Source organism: Rhinoderma darwinii, chromosome 11 (genome assembly GCF_050947455.1).
Source record: "Rhinoderma darwinii isolate aRhiDar2 chromosome 11, aRhiDar2.hap1, whole genome shotgun sequence".
Classification (NCBI taxonomy): domain Eukaryota; kingdom Metazoa; phylum Chordata; class Amphibia; order Anura; family Rhinodermatidae; genus Rhinoderma; species Rhinoderma darwinii.
Window position 1 is genome coordinate 33,100,712 of NC_134697.1, and position 21,126 is coordinate 33,121,837.

Genomic DNA, 21,126 nt, shown 5'->3' on the forward strand with positions numbered 1-21,126 from the left:
CCTATCTGAAGTTGTAATCCTTGACTATTTCTGTAGAATTGAGTCGTAACAGACACTATTTTAGAAATTGAAGCATGTTTTTTTTTTCATGTTAATGGGGTTGTCCATCTAGAACTACCCCCTTTCCAGAGATGGCTTCCCTGGACCTTGGCCTTCTGCAGGCAAAATGTTGCATTTTATTTTGGTCATTGAGTGACCGTCTAATACATGTACATAATAAAGGGGATTTATCAATACCGGCACACGGCCCTGTTGATGAGTTTGGCGTTGTCTAAAAAAAGAACGGAAGGTCAGATGTGGAGTTGTTTTCTGACTCATTTCTAGTTAGAAAATTGTCTGAAACCTTTTACAAATGAGCTGCGTTCGGCGCAAATCTCTGAAATTCTGATGACTTTTTCTGACGCACTTTTAATACATTTCTGAATCTACCCCAGAAGTCCTCCTGAGTGAAAGACAATTTTTGCAGCAACTGCGCTTTGGCTATCGGGTTTGGGCTCAAATGGGGGACCCCCTCTATATCTATATGCAGTAATTGGGTGTATGAATATGGGTTGAGCATTATTTATAAACCATAAAATCCCTTGATTCCTGGCAAATAAACTTTGGTAAAAATTCAAATGGGTAGACTGGAAGGAGCAAGTCTCGTATGCAAAGTCTTTGTCTAAGGATCGCTAAGGTTGCTTATGTGCTATTGTTTGTCATTCCTATGTTTTGGCATTTTCAGTACTTTTTGATCTTCTCTGTATCGCCCATTCGTCATGGAAGGTTACAACTTTTGCCCCAACACGTAGACATAAGACTATGTAGTTCTTCAAAGGTACAAGTATCTGAAGCCTAAACCTGGGCTGAGGTCATGGCTTTTTGAAGATTCACACTAAAATGTCAGTATGAGCAGAAGAGTGTTAGAAGATAATCCTCTTCATAAAAGAGATAAATGGTCTGACTCATTCATTCAATGGCAGGCTCTGTTGCATTGCTTAAAGGTGAGTTCAATGGATAAGCCTGCCGAGGCAGGTAGGAAATGCAGCACTGCAGAATCACCTTTTTTGTTTAATGCCAACTGCATAGGAAAATGTTAAGACATCAGCCTGCTCATCCATTCAGCATCCTCAAAGTGATGTGAAAAAAAGTTTGGTGTGGAATTTTTTATGGAATCCTTGCTTAAGTAAGCCTGGACATGGGCATGTAAAGGAATTATATCAATTATATTTACTTTGAGCAGCATTTTATAGCTGGAAACCTTATAACTAAGATTTACTTTGATCCCTAATGTATCGTTTAATCGTCTTTTTCCTGTGCTATCACTCCTCTTGCTGCGTGATTCATCACTATGATTGCAGGGCTCAGTGCCGGTGTAGCAGCACAAATTATATGGCCTTGGGTTTTTTAAATTGACTATATTTCCTCAATTACATTTTCTTACAGGGGCATTAAATAATTGATGTGACCATTTAATAAGGTGGCACACATAATAAGAATTTTACACCTAAATTCTTACTACTAACACCCAGCATATGCACTACTGTATATGACTATTTCATGGGTTTGACCATAACAACCTTTTTAAGCCCAACTCATGTCAATCAATGAATATTAGTAGTTCATTGGAGTCCTTCTCAGTCCCTTTTCAGTATGGCACTGTTATAAGATGCTATCTTTCCAACAAGTCAGTCTGTCACATTTCTACTTTGCTTGAGTTGCTATGGTAAACTATTGAGTACTGTTGTTGTGAAGTGGACAAGTCGAGTAGCTACAACAGATCAGTAGACCACACAAGCTCACAGATTGAGGCCACCAAGTGGTGCAGTGCCTATCTATCCTTGTTTGTAACACTGCCAATTCCAAACTGGCTCTGGAAGCAACATCCGCACTAGAGCAGGTCATTGACAACTTCATGAATTCGATTTCTATGGCTATCAACATACAAGTCTGAAATCACCATGATCAATGCCACACAACGATGATGGAGCAGTGGAAACTTCTTCTTTGGAGTGATGAATAAAGCTTCTCAATCTCTGTCTGATAGATAACTCTGGGTTTGACACAGATGCCAGAAGGGTGCTACCTGGCACAAGCACTACAAAGTGGACAACTGAGTATGAACATTACATCCAGAACTGTGGACATTGATATGGAGTTGGTCCTTCCTTCGCTCCTAGAGTGTTCATTTGTAAATATACCTTAATCTATATGGCATATGTGAGCCTAATCTTAATGTGGAAACAGTCAAAGCTATTGTTGCTCTGATTTATTCAAGTCTTTACTTCTGTAACTCATTACTAATCGGTCTTCTCCACAGTAAACTCTCCCCTCTTCAATCTATCCTGAATACAGCAGCCAGGCTCATCTTTCTGACCAACCTCTACACCAACGCCTCTACCCTGTGCCAGTCACTGCACTGGTTGAACTTTCACTTTAGAATACAATTCACACTTCAAACTCTCACTCCCAAAGCTCTCCATGGTGCTGCACCTGCTTACATCTCCTCCCTCATCTCCGTCTACCGCCCTACCTGCCCTCTACGTTCTGCCAACGACCTGAGACTAATATTCTCCATAATCTGAACCTACCACTCCTGTCTCCAAGATTTTTCTCGTGCTGCACCCGTCCTCAGAAATTAATCTGATTGTCTAGGGTAGCGCATTCCAAACATCCACAGTTTTACGCCCCCCCCCCCTTTTACATTAGTCATGGGGACCTGACCCCCTCAATTAGCAGTATCCTCCACACGCCTTGCACCCTAATGCACTTCATGTCTGTTATACACAGATACTGGCTGGTGACCGGCTCATGCGGCTTTATATGTACTACCTCGTATGTATAAAAGATGGCTGGACCATTGTACTTAACAAGCACTTTTTACTTTGTCTCCCTTATTTCCCCATAGATTGTAAGTTCTTGCGAGCAGGGTCCTCACCCCTCTTGTTTGAATTGTTCATTCGTTTTCTCACTATGTAATGTCTAATGTTATCCGTACATGTTCCCTCTGAATTATAAAGTGCTGCAGAATATGTTGGTGTTATAAAAAATATTAATATTATTAGAGGGGTTGTCTTTTCCCATTGATGACCTATTCCTGGGATATGCCATCAATGTATGATTGGCGAAAGTACGACTACTAGGAACCCACACCTGTCATTAGAACAAACAGACCAGGGTGTAGGGATGTCACGATACCAGAATTTGGACTTCGATACCGATACTTCGTTTAGTATTGCGATTTCGATACCAATTTCGATACTTTTGCCAACAGTAATAAAAAAAAAAATCTTCAGTTTTCTGATGTGAGGCGAGACGTGTGATGAATTTTGAACGCGCCTCACGTTAATAGTAATTAATCCCATCATGTTTCTCAGTCATAATGGGTTAATGTGCGAGGTACATGATGGGGTTAATTGCTATTAATGTGAGGCACATGGAGGTTAAATTCATCGCACCTCGCGCCTCACATTAATAAGTGATAGAAAGCCGTGTTTCATTTTTTTACAGCGTACAAATCATAAATGATGCAAAAAAATTGTTGTGCGCGCCATTACTGAATGTGTATATTTTATGTATTGAGACTTATTTTAATGTTTATTGTAAAAAAGGTGACTGTGTATTTTTTTTTAAATTTAACAATACTTTGTTTTTACTTTTATTTTTAAACTTTAATGTACTGACATATATCAGATATGTGCCAGTACATTAACCTGTGGACAGATAGCACACAGGCTGTTGTTAGGATATACTTGGGTATGTCCTAACAACATGAAATATGGTAAGACAGCCCTGGGGTCCGTCAATAGACCCTGGGCTGTCTGTCCATATATGGTATGGCCCTCGATCGCGTCACAGGAATTCCCTGTGACGCGATCCAGGGGCATCCCCCCTTCTCACTTTCCCCTGAATGCTGCAATCAGCTGTGATCGCAGCATTCAGGGGAATAGCGGCGGAGATGAGAGGTTTCTCTGATCTCCGCCGTTATAGAGCGGGGCTGCGGCTGTGTAATACAGCCATTGCCCCGCTCCTGACAGGAAGTGCGCGCGCGGTCAGCATGAGGTAATGCGGCCGGCGCTGCACTAATGAGCGGCAGTTCAGGCACTGGAGACAGAACATGGGGGTGTTTTGCAGTGCGCCCGCCATGCTCTGTCTTCAGTGCCGCTGCTCATTAGTGCAGCGCTGGCCGCATTGCATCATCCTGACCCCGCGAACTTATGACTCAGGTGCGGGGCTGTGGCTGAATTACACAGCCGCAGCCGCGCTCCCATACATTCATGTATTACTATATTGAGCTGTGCGGCTGCGCAGCTCAGTATCGAAATACAGGAAATAGCGGTATCGAACCGTTTAGGGATGCACAGTATCGAAACAGTATCGAAGTTTCGATGCACCGTGCATCCCTACCAGGGTGCTCTATGCATTGCTGTTGCCCGTTTCCATTTTTGTTGCTTTCACCCAGGTTAAGTGTTTACTATTATAGCTCAACGCTGTGAAGCATTTTATTTAGTAGTTATCGCATGTTGGCATGAGGCTTGAGCCAAAGTGTTGCAAAATTTTGCAGCAGGGCTTTACCGGTAGCCTGATTTTTATTTTATGGTTTATTTTTCCCAGAATGTATGGCAAATTTGCTGTGTGAGGTAACACATGAGAGAACTGCTAGCAACATTTAGCTTTATCGGCCATTATCGCTGATCCCAAGTTACATGCGTGCTCGGCTTGGGAAACCATAAAGAGAGTCAGGAAAATGAAACCTGTTTAATTTATTTGCTCCCCCAGGTTACATGCTATGTACACCTTTGCGTCAGTTTTTTATTTGCTCCAATGCTTCTAAAATGGACAATGAAACGGCTTTACGAATAAAACAGTTTTGTGTCTAGCGTTTTTATGGTTAGGGTATGTGCACACGTAGTGACCAAAAACGTCTGAAAATCCAGAGCTGTTTTCAAGGGAAAACAGACCCTGCTTTTCAGACGTTTTTTGACCAACTCGCATTTTTCGCGGCGTTTTTCGCGCCGTTTTCGCGGCGTTTTTTACATCCGTTTTTGGAGCTGTTTTCATTGGAGTCTATGAGAAAACCGCTCCAAAAACGTCCAAAGAAGTGTCCTGCACTTCTTTTGACGAGGCTGTATTTTTACGCGTCGTCGTTTGACAGCTGTCAAACGACGACGCGTAAATAACAGGTCGTCTGCACAGTACGTCGGCAAACCCATTCAAATGAATGGGCAGATGTTTGCCGACGTATTGTAGCCCTATTTTCAGACGTAAAACGAGGCATAATACGCCTCGTTTACGTCTGAAAATAGGTCGTGTAAACCCAGCCTTACCGACAACAAATGATCCCTGTGTAGTCTGGTCCTGCAGTCATACTCTCTTCTATGTGTTCCCTGCTTCATGCTAATCTACCAAATGTATGAGGGGACAAAGAATGGGTCAGATGGAATGAAGTGACTCCAGGATCAGATTACACAGGGTTTGTTGTCTGTTACCATGGAGATGCATAGATCTGCTTAGTTGCTGTAGACCCAAAACTGCAGGTATTTTTAATAAAGACTATTTTAAAGTAGTTTTATTTTTCATAGGTAAAAGATATAGAAACTGGCTGTCAGTATTTATGGTTGGTAGCATATATATGATAATGAACAAAGGTCAACCAATGCAAAAATTAAAAACCCATGGTGTTCATCCATAACTTCTGATCGGTCACATGTGACATAAACTTTATATTACGACCGACTGCCTGCTGATCAACGCTGCAGAACAATTTCCTACCTAGTCATTTGATTAGACAATAGAATCTGACCGACTGTTTTTTCCAATTGTCAACCATTAATTGCACTCCTGTTTTTTCCAACAATGATCTTGGGTCTATGGCCAGCTTTATAGAGAGGGACAAACGCACTATTATTTCCTAGTTAGAATCTTTATATGTAAAACATAAAAACAAAAATTACATTTAGAATATTTTTTTTGTCCTTGTTATAATTTATGACCCCTAGTTTCTGCAGTCTGGATTTATTTTTTGCTGTAATTTTAAATGTATTGTTTTCAATGTTCTTTTAAAGTCACTTGCAAGCAGAACAAAGGGTATATCTGCAGTCTTTTTATAATATCACAAGACCATTCTCTCCTTTGATTCAGTTAATGAATCTCTGACTTCGATCTTACTGCAGGGATGGAAAGATCGCCCTTCATAATCTTCACAGCACTGCCAGCATCCAGTTCACTGCACACGAGCAGGATGTGAACTGCGTGGATTGTCATGGAGGAATTATAGTCAGCGGCTCCAGGGACAGGACTGCGAGGGTAAGTCCTCTTGAAGCTGTCAATCAATCATTCCATTTGACCGCTGACTCCCAGATGGACTGTGAACAACAGAGATTGAGTACTGCAGTAAAGCGCATTACTCACACTCATGCTGGAAGTTGATTAGCTAAAAAGGTATGTGTAGTGGAGAGTTGGACGCGTGCCACACTACAATTCTCATTGTCATTCCTCTAGTATATTTCATGGAGATTGAACACTATTTATAAGGGTGGCTCGATACTGTGGCATGTTTAACCCCTTGCTGTCAAAAGCAAGAATTTCAAGCGAGCAAAAATACTAAACCGGATTTATGCGCATAGAATGAGTGGCTTACATTTGTCTTTTAATTAACACGAACGCACATATAAGACTACTGCCTGCTCAAGGGTTTACATATACGTTGCAAGTAAAAGGTATGCCTGCATTTGGGCATGCTTCTACATCCTAGTGATCATACAGGATACAGCATTTGTTGTTAAGTCACTGTAAACCCTGGTGGAGCGATCACTGGGGTTTACCTTCTACAACCCGCTTAAGTCCTTCATAAAAGACGCCAAGGCTGTACTGTGAAAGTGCATATTCTGGTATACCTAAAGTATAACCTAACAGATATCTATTTATTATATTATACATAACAGAAGGTTTATTTAATGATTGCTTATCGAACGTGGGTTGTACCAATCCTCTTATTCCCACTGGAAAAGTATGAATAAACTGACATATGGGTGTTACCGTTGTCAATAGGGCGTGTCCCTATACTCTTTGACACTGTCAGCACTGATTGGACAGTGTCTGAGTGTGTCGGTGGGCAACCTATTTGATAACTTCCTTTTGCAGATTTACTTCCAGGAGATATAACAGAGGAACTCACCATTTTGAGGTCTAATAAGATCCTCCAGAATTGTTATTGTATGGGGAACACAATTATTTACTATACAGTAATATACTATGTCAGAAGAGGTTACTGGTCCTCTTAACTTTCAAATGGTTGACTAGAATTATTTATCGCCACTAAGTCTTCTGCCTCCATCCTTGTGACATTCTAGAAGTTCTATGGATGTTCTGGGCCAGACTTTTAAACACTTACAGACCGCCAGATGCCGGATTAAAGAATAGGCAAAAGGCAGTCTGAAGATGAGATGTCCTGCATTGTTACAACAGACACTAGTTTCGGACAGATATTATATTTTCCCTCCTCCCTCCACGAGCTATAGAACTCTATAAAACACTTCCAGGCGGTGTCTGCTGGGAATACGCTTGACATTGCAGCTAAAACACTCAAACTGGTTTCTCCAGAGCAATGTCATGCAGCAATCTTGTTTCCAGCTGGTTGTACTACTGTTACTCATGTGGGAATTTGTACTGTTTGATCTAAACAGGCACCTTGAAAGGGTTAATGAGCGAGTCCATTTCTGAAGACTGAGCCTATTAAAACTATTCTGCATTCAGAACTTTTGATTTTTGCTTTACAAGTTTTTATACTATTATTTTAGTTTATAGCCTAAAATTTTACAGCTGTTTATGTTAAAAACACATTGGAGAAGATTAATCAATACTGGTGCAAGGGAAAAGTAGAGCCGTTAACTATTGGGGAGTTTATTTTTCTTAACCTGTGCAGAAGACTTGTCCAAACTTAGAAAAACTTGGTCCTGAAAATTAGGGTCAAGGAAAAGTATCCGGTCTGGTTTTCTTTACCATACATTACATAGTACACTGTATAGAAACTGCCTAGGAAGAAAGTTGATTGCCCTTAAATTGTATGTTCGATCCTGAGCAGACACTTCCTCTGCTTGTCTCTGCGGCATGAAATGTCTGCTTGTCAGGTAAGCAAAATGATGAACAGAAACTACTCTCTTGGGTAAATCGGTCCCCATAGGAACACGAACACGAACACACACACACACACACACACACACACACACACACACACACACACTTGCAACATTTTCTTTATACGTGTAAAATAAAAAATTATATAACTTTGCAAATTAGTCTTTATTTAAAAAAATATATATAAAAATATATATAATCTCCTACCGTTTTGTCTCAACGGCTCTTATACAGACCCTTGCGTCTCCATCGTTACAGACGGCAAACAAACCCTGTGTAGCCTGATCCTTCAGTAATTTTCCCTTCCCCACTTCCTAACCTATACAATTGGTAGGTTACCAAGATGCAGTGGACAGATAGAATGATGTATAACTGCAGGCTCAGACTACACAGGGTTGGTTTGTAGTCTGTAACCATGGAGATGCATAGGTCTGCATGGATACTGTAGACCTAAACCTGTTGGAGAATTTTAATCAAGGCTATTTGCAAAGTTGCTTTATTTTGTTTGAGATTAAGTGTTGCGTCTGCGTATGGTTACTTGTTTCATTCTTGTTGTATAGGTCAAAATTATTGTTTTGGCTGTCATAAGCTGCAATAAATCTACATTGTTTTGCTATGTATTCATTTAAGCAGTCCTTGTATGTATAATCCTAAACCTATTGTGGTACATGTGGGTAAATGTGACCATGCCATATATTTCTACCCTATTCATTTATACATGAAGCAAAACTTCGGTTTCAAGAGTGAAGTCACAAGTTAATGGGAGCTCTAAATGCAGAAAGTGTGGCTGGGACGGAGGACTCGCTGGAGTGTTGATTACTGTTAAGCCCGGAGAAGCTGCTAATGTACATTCCTCACTGATAGTCCTGAGATAGGCGGCTCCCAGCAATATTTTTAACCTGTTGAAGATAGGGAAGCTTAGGCTAGTTAAGCCTGCCATCTTCGTTTGGTTACTCTTGGTGCGATAGTAAATTCCTGTTGACATGAATAAAACACAATTCCCTTTGTGGTCAACAAACACGTGAGCAAAAAGAATTCTGAAGATTTGGGGATCTTTTGTGCATTAAAAAAGGAAAAACACAAACATTCATCAGAGGGAATCTACGGGGGAAATCATCTCCAGCCATGGTCTAAAAAGCATTTAGTATTTTCAATTCTATGTAGCTAGCAGTCTGACTTTTATAAATCTATATCAAATTTTTTTAGGCTAAAGGACTTATACCAAATGATAAGACTAACTCAAGTTTAGATAAAAGAACAAAAAAAGCCTGCCATCTGCTTTTTACTGTTGGATGCAGGAACATGTTACCGTCATTTTATCAGTTTAAAGAGTGAGTCTGTAGTCCGGAGAATACAATATACAGGAGTACATTGTGTTAGTCGTCTTATGTTTCAATGAAGAATAGGAATATACTTGTCAAGATGGTAAATAACAAACTGTAAACTGTGTGGTGTAGAAGTGTAAGGCTGAGTAACATAACAATGCTTTGGTACTGGTACAATAGTACAGTTTTAGATCTAAAAAAAAATTCTACTGATCCCGAAGGCCAAGTCCAGATGTGGCAGATTTATTCCACTGCATGGATTGTACTGCATATTCGCAGCGGATTTTATGCATTGAAACAGTGAAAATCAGCAATATTTATTGTACATTGCTGCAGCGAAGTGGTGTGGAATCCAAACTGCAAATCCGCACCAATTCTATCATGTCTGAACGTGGCCTATATGGACTGTAAATTTTAAGTTGTGAAAACTTGATTTCAGCCCCTTTAATCGGTACAATGAAATAACAAGGTGGTTGAACCACTGTTGTGCGCTGTTTGTCGATAAAATGGACACTGTTTGTAAGAGGTTGTTATACGCCTTACACCTATAAACCTTGAAGCAATCTTTAGTGTTGGGAGAATGCACGGTCCACAGGTGTTTTTGTTTTTTAAATATAAATCTATCAGATTTACTAACCGGAGGGATTTGGTCATGAAGGACCGATGCCAGCGCCGCACAATCCAACAGCCCCCCTGCCCACTCCAATAGAAAAATGGAGGTTCCGTACATGAAATCTGTATTCTTCTGACAGCGGCATGATGGCTTCTCACGTATCTCAATTTTTTTGAAAAGGGTAAAAAATTGTATAGTATTTATTATATTAGGAAATTTGCGATAATGAATTGTTTACAGTGGTTTATAGAATATATTTTGTTCCTCCCTTTTTATAAACCATGACCAACATAAATTACAATGTGATTCCGTATCAAGCTTTTAATTTTTCTATTTTCTTGCGAACTTTGCAGGTGTGGTCTCTTTCATCCACCGCAGACGGACGATGGCTGCACACCATTCAGACAGAAGACAGAGTGTGGTCGGTTGCCCTAAGCCCTCTTTTAAGGTAACAAGTGTTTAAGTGCTTGTCTCTTATTAACCTTTTACCTTTCGTACATTTGTGTGTTATACGTTGAAAATATGTAATGTATTATGTTGTCTACATTTAGTCATAGTAGTTAGAGCTGTCAGGAGAATTAATTATTGCTGTTAATGCTCTCTTTAGCTATTTTTAGTAATCCAATAATGCAGATCCAGGCCTGCACACAAATGTAACTTTTTTTTTTTTTTACTCCTGTTCTGCAAAACTATTAAAGACTATGTACACTTTAAAAAAATATATATATATATTGATTGTCAGGGTAGCTTCCTTCTCCCTGTTATTTCACACCGAATAACCACCTCTGTAAATTGGAAACTGAGGGCATGCCTGTAGAAAATGTACCACGAGACAAGTTGGTATAGATCCTACCTCAGTGAGATAGGAAGTGAACTGAACTTTTTTATTGAACAAAGAAACCTTCTCTGTAGGAAGGTGGGACGTGCTTAAGCCCCATTGGCTTCTCAACTGTAAGTTCTTCTGTACACTCCTCTTGCATTCCAGGGGCGGTGTCTTCCATAGGCGTGTCCGTCATGCAGACTCCTTCGTGTTCCATAGATCCAATCTCTTTGTGAAATACACTGATATATATATGTGTAAGGATAATATTTTTGCAAACAATATACATGGTAATGATCCCTGACATGATCAGTGTGATTTGTTCAACTTTCTAAATACTTTTTGTTAAAAATTATTTTTACTTTTTGAGATACGGCCACTTTGTGTTCTATATACAGAGCAGTTGCATCTAGTGCTGAAACATCGATCTGTCAGGTTTGTGGGTCTGACGGGTTCAGTGACAGCAGGGTCCTGCATGTCTCTTAACACGCAGGATCGAGCTGCTATCGATCACATCTAAGTTCATAACTTAGATTTGATCGATTACAGGTGGATCCTGCATGTCACAATACAATTAAAGTTAACGTAAATGAAAAAAAATAACAACAATTCTATAATAAAGACATTTTGTTTAAATATTTTTTATTGAAAAGATATCACACAAAAAAAATTCTACATATTTGGTATCCCTGTAATGGATTATTGTTGGTGAACTAGTAAAAAAGAGAGTTTATAAAAAAAACAATGGCAGATTTATTTATTTTTTTATGCATTCTGCCATTACAAAAAATTCATGTAAAATGATGCCTTAAAAATCTAGACCAACCGCTGCAGCAAAAAACAAAAAAAAATTCCATCCTGTCTGGGTTACCAAAGGTGAGCCTACATTTATCGTAAATTTATGGATTGCAAATCAAACCTATGAAGTTTTCTCTTTTGGGTCTTCAGCATACTAGGAAAATAGATAAATGGAGGCAAATGTGCTAGACGGTATATATTTACAATAGTAGAAGAATCCTTAGAGCCCTCCTTCAGGTACATAGGGTTTTGTTATGTAGTAATGGGCCACAGCACTGAATTACACGAAGGCCTGTGTTTTGTCAAGTTATTAAATGATAGATCAAGTTTTAATCTGTAATAGAAGTTGGATAGACTGTGGGTCTTCAGCTTCATTTTTATATTGCCTCTTTTAGCCCAGATTACACAGACTCTGTTATTTTACGGAATTCAGGATTTATTTCTTCTCCAGACTAATGGGATTGAAAAATTCATGGAAAAGCAATTTTCTGTCCTTGCACACCAACTTTTCCGAAACTCATTTTTTTCACTAGTATTCCCCAAAGTCACAGAAGAAATAATGTAATATATTTTTGGCTTGTGAATCTTCTTTGAATTCAGGATTGGAGCGCAGGGAAGTATCGTGTAATGATGTGGACAGGCTTCCATACAGAGTTTACTTTCATCGTGGTAAAAGTGCACATGATGGGTCCTTCCATGAGTCACTTGGTCATTGTCTAGAGAGAGTCAAAAATAGTGTGCCCTTGTCATCTGATCAGTGCAATATGTTTATTACAAACACATTATAAACTCCAGACTATCGGACATCTGTGAATTCCAATATGTATGCATGAGCTTTTCTGCCATGGGTCTTGCTGTGAATTTGTAGCAAAATCTGCATGTATCAAACGTTAATTTTTGATTTCACCCATTGGATTGCAAAAGTGATAGGCATGCTGCGAATTTGAAAATCTGCTGCATTCCCTCAATTCTGCTCTGATTTTTCCGCTACACGTTGACAGGGTTTTGAAAGCCCTATGCACATTGTTGCAGATTTTTGGTGCATGCTTTGCCCTGCAATTCCGCCACATTTGGACATGGCCTTAGGGTCATGGTCTTACAAGAAGTCCTCCACGAAACAACTTAAACTTTTTTTTTTCCTCTCTTTTACTTGGTGTATGGACCCTGAAAATTACTAAACCATCACACACCACAAACCATTGTCCAGTGTAGCATGATTACAGTGTAACTAAACTTTTTAAAAAAACTTTTGATATGTCAGAAGTTTAGATCGTTGGGGCTCTAGCACTGAGACACCCCACCAGTTGCTAAAACGAAGCAGAAACACTTGGGTGGTGGCTTTCTTCGGAGCGGTGTACAGGCTCAATAGAAAGTCTGAGTCAATACACGATCGCTCAACTTTCAGAGAAAAGCCAATCACAAACAAAGCGGCACAGTGCTCACCCACGCGTTTCTGCCGCTTCATTTTAGCGACCGGTGTGGGTCTCAGTCCTCGAACCCCCACCGATCATAACTTACGAAAGGTCACTGACATGTCAAAACTTTTTTTTTTAAGTTTAGTTACACTCTTGCACATATTAAAGGGTATGTTGCAGCACTACATAACCTCCACTCTTTTTATTGGTGAGATGACAACTTCTTTTGGCTTTAATAGATGAGGTAGTAATATCTCTCATGTAGTGAATTTTCATTGATATCTCTGTCTCATATATTGATATTTTCTGGGACTGGATGAGCTATAGCACTTGTGGTAGTCCGCATATTTGGGCACATTTAGTCTCGTGACTGGAGAAATTCACTGGCTTATGTTTAAACTTAAATAATAAAATAATACATTATACAATAACCATAAATTATGTAAATTGTAACCTTTTGAAATAAATTATTTGACTGGTAATCTGCGTTTTTTTTATTTTTTTTTATTCAGTAGCGTAAAATGCATGTGTATTCTTGAAGGAAGTGTATTAGAAATTGCATTTAAAGCATAGTCACAAAACTATAGATAATATAACTGGTGAAGGAAAAGTGATCTAATTGCAATTTGGAATATAGCTGCCAATTCTACAACTTAATGTGGTTCTCATTTACCCTGTCAAAAATGTCCTCACCTAACTACAAGTTGCATTGGCTTTTTACAAAATCTACAAGGATGGGTGTTCATAGTTGAGGCCTCCACCTAAATGTTCAGGGAATGGTGGTACCTTTATTATAGTTTCACAATATGTATAAAAAAAATGTATTTTAAACTTGGTACCTCTTTGCGGGTGACAAGACTGCATTGTATGCCTAAAACAAAAAGCTTCTAGTTGTGCAGTAGAGACTACGTTCCCTTTACTTGCTCTCTTTACGAAGAATCATGATGGGTCTAAGTGATGACCCGTTGAGCTTGTGCCTTGTCAAACCAGCGTCACCTTTACCCCGGCTCCAGGTTGAAGCTGTTCAATGTAGACGTGCACACTCATACTGTCACAATATTTACCCACAGTGTTTTCTTTATAAGGCTGAATGATAGACCTGTCGGGGGGGTGGAGGATGGTTGCATTTCTCCATTGACTAGATTTAAATCAGTCACCCATTTTATGTGAGATCATGAGGTTCTCCCTCCGCCCCAATTATCCATCCAGTCTCCACTCCATGCAAATTCTTCTTGAATTAGAGACCATTATCCACGTCATTAATTCTTCAATTTGATGGCTGGTATAGCAGGGCCTGCAACACACTACTGACCTCAGATAATGGAAACCACTCTTTAACATATTGATGATGAGAGAAGTTAATTAAAATTCCTGGGAGTAAAGGTGTCAGCCAGCCTATAAACCTGTCATTTGACAACACATCAGAGTGATCTACAATCGGAGAAAAGAAGAGCGGAAAAATAGGTGTTCAGAAGAGTGGAGAGAGATCAGAAGAAGATACATTTCCTAAAATAATAACCAAGACTCTTTGAGCATGGACGAGCAGTTTTAGAGATCCGACTGCTTTTCTGAAGACTTGTAGCTGCGGCAGTATTTTAGCCCAGCTGAAGAATCCTTGCCCCAACCTCCATACAGTGTGTGTTCTCCATATGGATCCATAATACTTCACAGATAATGTTATTTGTTCACGCCTCATCATGATAACCTAGCAGAACACATGTTGCTTTTAGGAAATATACCCCATAGAGCAATAATTTATACACTGATTAAATGAACACCTCAAGGAACAACCATGTCCTTCCACACCGCCGTGTATAACTGATTAAGATCCCACAGAGGTTTGAAGGATTGTAAATTCAGCTATGAGGTGGTCCGATGAAGTGTGCCTTACCAAGAATTTCAGCAACTTCTTCTTTTTTTTCTTTCTACATTTTTCAAGCCCAAAAATTGAGACATCACTGCAAGTTTATAATAGATACTCGAAAATTCCACGGTTTATGGGGCAGAGAAGGTATTTGTTGCTTGCAAAAAATGGAATAATGTTATTTTAAGGAAAAATAAGTAAGTGCAGACTGTTCAGCAACCAGACAATTTGTTTGTAAAGGTAGCCGTTGACCTGAAGGTTTTGGTTACATTTAGATGCTACAACAACAATTTAGGCTGTGTTCACATCAGCATTGGTTTCCATCGAGGGGTACTGTGGGAGCTTTCCGTCAGGGGGAACCCCTCAACGGAAAGGCAAATGGAAACCATTGAAAACCGTTTGAATCGCCATTGATCTCAATGGTGACGGATACTTTGCTAATAGTTTATTTTTGTCACCGTTGTGAAAGGTTTCCATTAGCAAAGTATCCGTCACCATTGAGATCAATGGTGATTCAAATGGAAGCTATGGTTTTCATTTGCCTTTCCATTGAGGAAAGCTCAGATGGAACCCCTCAACGGAAACCAATGCTGATGTGAACAGGCCCTTACTCATGGAAAATCATTGCTGTCATGCTTTAAAATTATTCCATTTAGACATTGGCTTGGTACATAATGGGAAATACTTGGTAAGTTGATGTCAATGAATACAACAAATTTTTCTCATCCCTTGGTTGAACTTGATGGACATGTGTCTTTTTTTCAACCGTACTAACTATGTAACTATATGTAGCCATAATTACAATTTTTTTTTTTTTTTTTTTTTAAGCAAGCCCGATAAATGTATCAAGAATGTCCATTGAGATCATTGGTCAGAACCAGCTTTTTTATTTTACTGTTTTTTATTCATTTTTAATTTTTGCAACATAACAAAATAAAAAGTTACAAGAGTTGGTTGGAAGGTATACAATGGCAACATCTGTACATAAATCAGAAATACATACAAAAAGATGTCTTCTCGTTATTAGAGAAAGATTCACATGGATCTTGTGACGTTATTCAGTATGTCTAACATTCGTCTAGTTAGATGTCGTCCACTCGCAGTTATCACTTCAACTTAAAAAATAATTCTAGGGAAACAATGAAATCAATTACTTAATAATAGCTCACTGCCTCATCTACCCTGCGTTTTCATTGGGTGAATGTGCCGTACATGGTGATAGGGTTTTTGTTTTTTTGAGTTGCACATAGTTGGGGCGTTTAAAAAAATAAATATATATATAATTTTTTTTTAAACTGTGTATATACTATACTGTCTTGTGTGTAAGTGTGAGCGCTCGTGTGTTTCCGTCTTTTAACTGATGAATTATATTGTTTTTCTTGGTGGTGCGGGGCAGTGTGCCTTTGTTTTTTCAGCTTTGATCAGTGTCCTGCCAACAGATCATTTAGCAATCGCATCCCAAATTGTAAATGTGGAGTTGATGTTAAAATTACTTTCTTTTCCCCCTTTTTTTTTTTTGTTGGGTGATGAAGCAGAGCAAGAGATAGCAGGATTTATAGCCCTTGTCCTATTATAGGATGCTATCTTTATTCATCTGCCCTGTTTTACCTACAGTTAAGGGCTTGTTGACAAATCCGTGAAGTTTGTTTTTTAACGAGGATAATAATTTACTTCAGGACCCCAGAATTTGTTTCCTTAAAAGATGACGCTTGTAAAATCTGAAAGGGAGAAAGTTGTCCGGATGAATAAAGAAGTTCAAAAATATTTAAAGTTCCTACCGCCTGGACAAAAAGACATATCAGATCGTATATTTCAATGGGCTACAACTCGTAGACTTTACTACTCTAGAAAAATGAATTCTGATAATTAGAGATGAGCGAACCGGGACAACCGAACCCGGTTTCGGTCCGAACATCGCGAAAAGTTCGGTTCGCAGCGAATCCAAACTTCACCGGGTTCGGCCGAACACGTTTTGACCGAACCCGGGCGGGCAGAAAAAATATTATACTAATCGGCAGCCACTTGTCTCTCTCAATCACTGATAGAGAAAAGAGGCTGCTGATTAAAAATAAAATAAAAAGCATTTCATACGAGTCCCTCTTCTTCCTCCAGTCCGACCTTCTATCCTGACGCGGCAGCCTGTGATTGGCTGCAGCGGCCGCGGCAGCCCGTGATTGGCTGCAGAGGCGGTCACGTGACGTGCCTGACCGCCACTACAGCCTGTGATTGGCTGCAGCGGCGGCATGGATGAAACGTCATCGCTGGAGGCCGGACAGGAGGAATGTAAGTATGAACGTATTTTATTTTTATTTTTTATTACATTAAAATTGTATTTTCCGCGCGCCGAGCATGGTACTGTCAAGGTTGCTGAAAGAGTTAGTGCAGCCCATTAACTCTTTCAGCACCCTGGACAGTACCATGCTCGGCGCACGGAAATTACAGGTTCGGTCCGAATCAAACTTTTTCGTGAAATTCGGCGAACCAGCCGAACCGAACTTTTCATAAGTTCGCTCATCTCTACTGATAATGTATACTACATTTACAAATAAATTACCCCATTGTCTTTGAAAATGCTGGTGTATTCAGTAATATCAAACACCCTATTAGGAAATTCTGAGTTAAGAGTGGGTCTTTCAAATAAGACCCTCATCTGTAGGCCAAAGCGGAGATCGGCTACAAAGAATGTCTCCCGCTCTGGAGGACCCGGCATGTCCATGTTTTACATGGATAGCCCTTTGTTTTCAATGGAAACTGTGTACTGATTAATTTCCCCTGTGGTGATCATGCAGTGGAATTGAGTACAGGTTTCCCTTCACATTACAGATGATCTCTGGGGTCCCCACTGCAGGGACTCCACAGATCAGCTTACTGTCGGGGGACCATTCTAACAATACGGTATTGTCAAAAGTTGAGAACCTCTTTAAAAAGAAGTGCGGCTAGATTCGCAGATATGTTCCATTCTATTGACCACATGCTATGGAATGACAATATAATCGTGTCACAGTCATAGAGTTCTTGCACGAACCAACCGTAAAACAACAGCTGTAAATTGTGCTCCAGTTCAGTTTAGGTTAGTGCCCTCTTTAAGGCCTTACATAACATTTTTGCTCATCCTTTAAAAGGGTTGTCCAGTCATAAAAAATTGATGGCCTGTGCTCCGGATTGGCCATCAATACCTGATCAGTAGTGGTCCAACTCCCGGCACCCCCGCCGATCAGCTGTTTTGAAGGGGCTGGGGCGCTTGTACGAGCGCTGCTCTCACTTCATTCCTTACCTTCTTGTACTATGAATCGCTGACACACTTGTAGCGCCAGAGCCCCTTCAAAAAGGCTGACTGGTGGGGGTTCCGGGAGTTCGTGCGGGTGCCGTGGCCCCTTCAAAATAGCTGATAGGCGGGGGTGCCACGATTTGGATCCCCCCCACCGATCATTTTTTTTTTTTTATGACTGGAAAACCCCTTTAAGCTAAAACCTAGTGACCTTGCAGATACATAAGAATGACTATATTGTTTGGTACAGTGTGTGTTTTGGTTTTCACTATGGATAATGTAAGGTATGTATGTATGCATGCATGTATGTATGTATGGAGATTATTGAAAGGTCTATAAGCACTGGGAATGTCCAGAAAACATGTAATATCTATGGATAATTTATGGTCTGGTGTTCTTCGTCTTTTCACTTCCCCATTATCCCTCTTGATGCTGCTACTAAGTAATGCCGCTACTGTCTGAAAAATATTCTGCTGAAAAATAGTTGGCAGAATCGCAGCCAGACCCCCGCTATCTACTATTCAAGGAGGGGATTCACTAAGGCTATGTTCACATCTGTGAAGGAGCCCCCGTTGCAGATTGTCATATTTTACAGGAAAAATTAGGACCCCATTATCAGTCAGTAGGGTCCGACAATGGATCCGGCACAATGTCATAGTTTCCATTCTATACTGAAACCAGGATGCAGATGTGAACAGAGCCTAACTACATAGTCGAGTCACATTATTATGACCACCTCCTACTTTTGACATTGGCAGCGGGTAGCCCATAAAGGAAGTGATGTCGTGGGCTGGCTTGGTGGGTATATAAGGCGTGCAATAGGCTGTCTGAACACATATCACTCATTGTTGCCATGGATAAAAGGGGCGATTGATCAGTTGCAAAAAAGAATTGATTGTTGGCTTTCGGGTCAAGGTTGGCAGTATTTCTCACACAGCGCAGTTTGTGAACTGTTCGCGTGCTGCTGTGGTGACAGTGTATCGTGAGTGGACAAATGCCACCATTTGCAATAACTGATGCGGAAACTGCGGTGCACCACATGCCATTTATGTGAGAGGTGAACGTCTGCTACGAAGGTGCACGAGGGCCGAATGACACGCTACAGTGTAGCAGCTCACCGTGAAAATCAACCAGGGGGCTACCAGAAGTGTGTCTAAAGCAACAGTTCAGTAAACCCTACTGCGTATGGGGCTCCGAAGCAGAGGGATGGTCACTGCTCCTATGCTTACAAAGATGTGTCAGGAAAAAAATACTTTAATTTCCACAGCAGTATCGGAATTGGACCACCAATGATTGGCAAAGGGTTCCCTTCTCCGATGAGAAACATTTTCTGCTTCATCAAACTGTTGGATGTTGGCGTGTCAGGTAAGAAACATCAGAGAACAAACACCATGCAACCATTGCTGGAAGAACAGAAGCTGGTGGCGGCAGCCTTATGGTCTGGGGAATTTTATCATGGCATTCTCTGGGCCACTCATCCATGTGGGAGGCACTCTGAACCGATTTGGGTATGAATCCATCGTTGCAAATCACGTCCACCCATACATGCTGTTTGTCTTCCCTGAGACAGATGGAATCTTCCAGTAAGACAATGCGACATGTTACACGGATAGAAATGTCCGACAGTGGTTGGAAGAGCACGACCAAGACTTCCAAGTACTTCCCTGGCCCCCTAATTCACCAGACTTGAACCCAACTGAGCATCTGTGGGGCCACCTTGATCGTGTTGTTTGGTCTATGGATCCTCCCCCACGCACCCTCCAGCAAATGTGGGATGTACTGCAGTCAGCATGGCTCCAGATATCTGAGACAACCTACCAGCACCTTATTGAGTCACTTGCAGCCCGTCTAGCTGTTGTCCGTGCTGCACACGGCGGTTACTCTGGATATTCGCTGGTGGTCATAATAATGTGACTCTACTGTGTATATGCCTTAAAAATCAAAATGGCAAAAAAATTCCAAAAGTGTTTAATTTTGTTTTGTAGAAATTATTTTAAAAAAAATATCCGCTGTGGACTTGCCTCAGATTTCTAGGGTTTGAAAGCTCTATTCACATGGATTGCACTGTCATTTTGTGCAAATTTTCTATTTAGAATAAACATTAAATATCTGCGACAAATGTACGAAAATAGCGGCTGAGGCTCAATGTGTTGGGAATAAAGTGTGTTTCGTTTTTGGAGCCATTTACATTCAAACAATTATTTTCCAATAACAAAATTGTTTCTAAAGTCATTGCTATAAAAGGTAGATTCTTGACCAGTTACTGTTAAAAGCTAGAATAGTAGAAATAATGGGCAACAGTTATCAAAACTGTGGAACCGAATAGCTGGCCTTATTGGCCAAAGCCACCATTCTGAGCTCAACTGTCATTTCTACAGTTAAATCTGTGATTGGTTGTTATGGGCAACAATACCACTTTTTTATTTGGACAGCATTGATAAATGTGGCAAATTAACCAGTAATTTTGGAGCAAATTCAAAGTACTGGGTGAAACTTTTCTATTCGTTAGCCACAATAGTTTTGTCCTCTACCCTGATTCTGACAAGATGACATCCATAGTGATTTCAACCAACCTCCGCGGCCATTGGATGAAATGCGACCGTGGCTGGCAGGGATTGGCCATCGCAGTGACATAAAATCACTATGGACGTCACATTATCAACTTTGCTTGGAATCGGGGAGGTCCAGTATCGGTGGGGAGCAGTGTTGAGATGCTATTAGTGTTCGTATAGAAGATTTTAGTGTCTTAGAGGCTGTTAATGCAGTATATACTGTGCCCTGTTGCCCTATACAGGTGGTTTGTCAGATTTTTAAATGCACCATGTCTAACAAGAAATGAGGGGGTGTGGGAATTACCGAGCACGGCAGCAGTGACCTGGCATAAAGTTACTTTATCTTAGAGAGTTGA

The 21,126-nt window shown here is 40.3% G+C and overlaps 1 protein-coding gene across 3 annotated transcripts in view; it reads left to right on the forward strand.

Annotated features, from left to right (window-relative positions):
- The window catches only part of FBXW4 (F-box and WD repeat domain containing 4), a 148,613-nt gene that overhangs the window by 52,578 nt on the left and 74,909 nt on the right, over positions 1 to 21,126 (forward strand). For all 3 annotated transcript variants that reach the window (XR_012851004.1, XM_075841030.1, XM_075841029.1), the window contains 2 exons: positions 6,153 to 6,285; positions 10,407 to 10,501. Coding sequence is in view for 2 of the 3 variants with exons in the window: in XM_075841030.1 (XP_075697145.1) it covers positions 6,153 to 6,285; positions 10,407 to 10,501 (228 nt within the window). In the remaining variant the exon portion in view is untranslated. The remainder of the gene's footprint in view (positions 1 to 6,152; positions 6,286 to 10,406; positions 10,502 to 21,126) is intronic.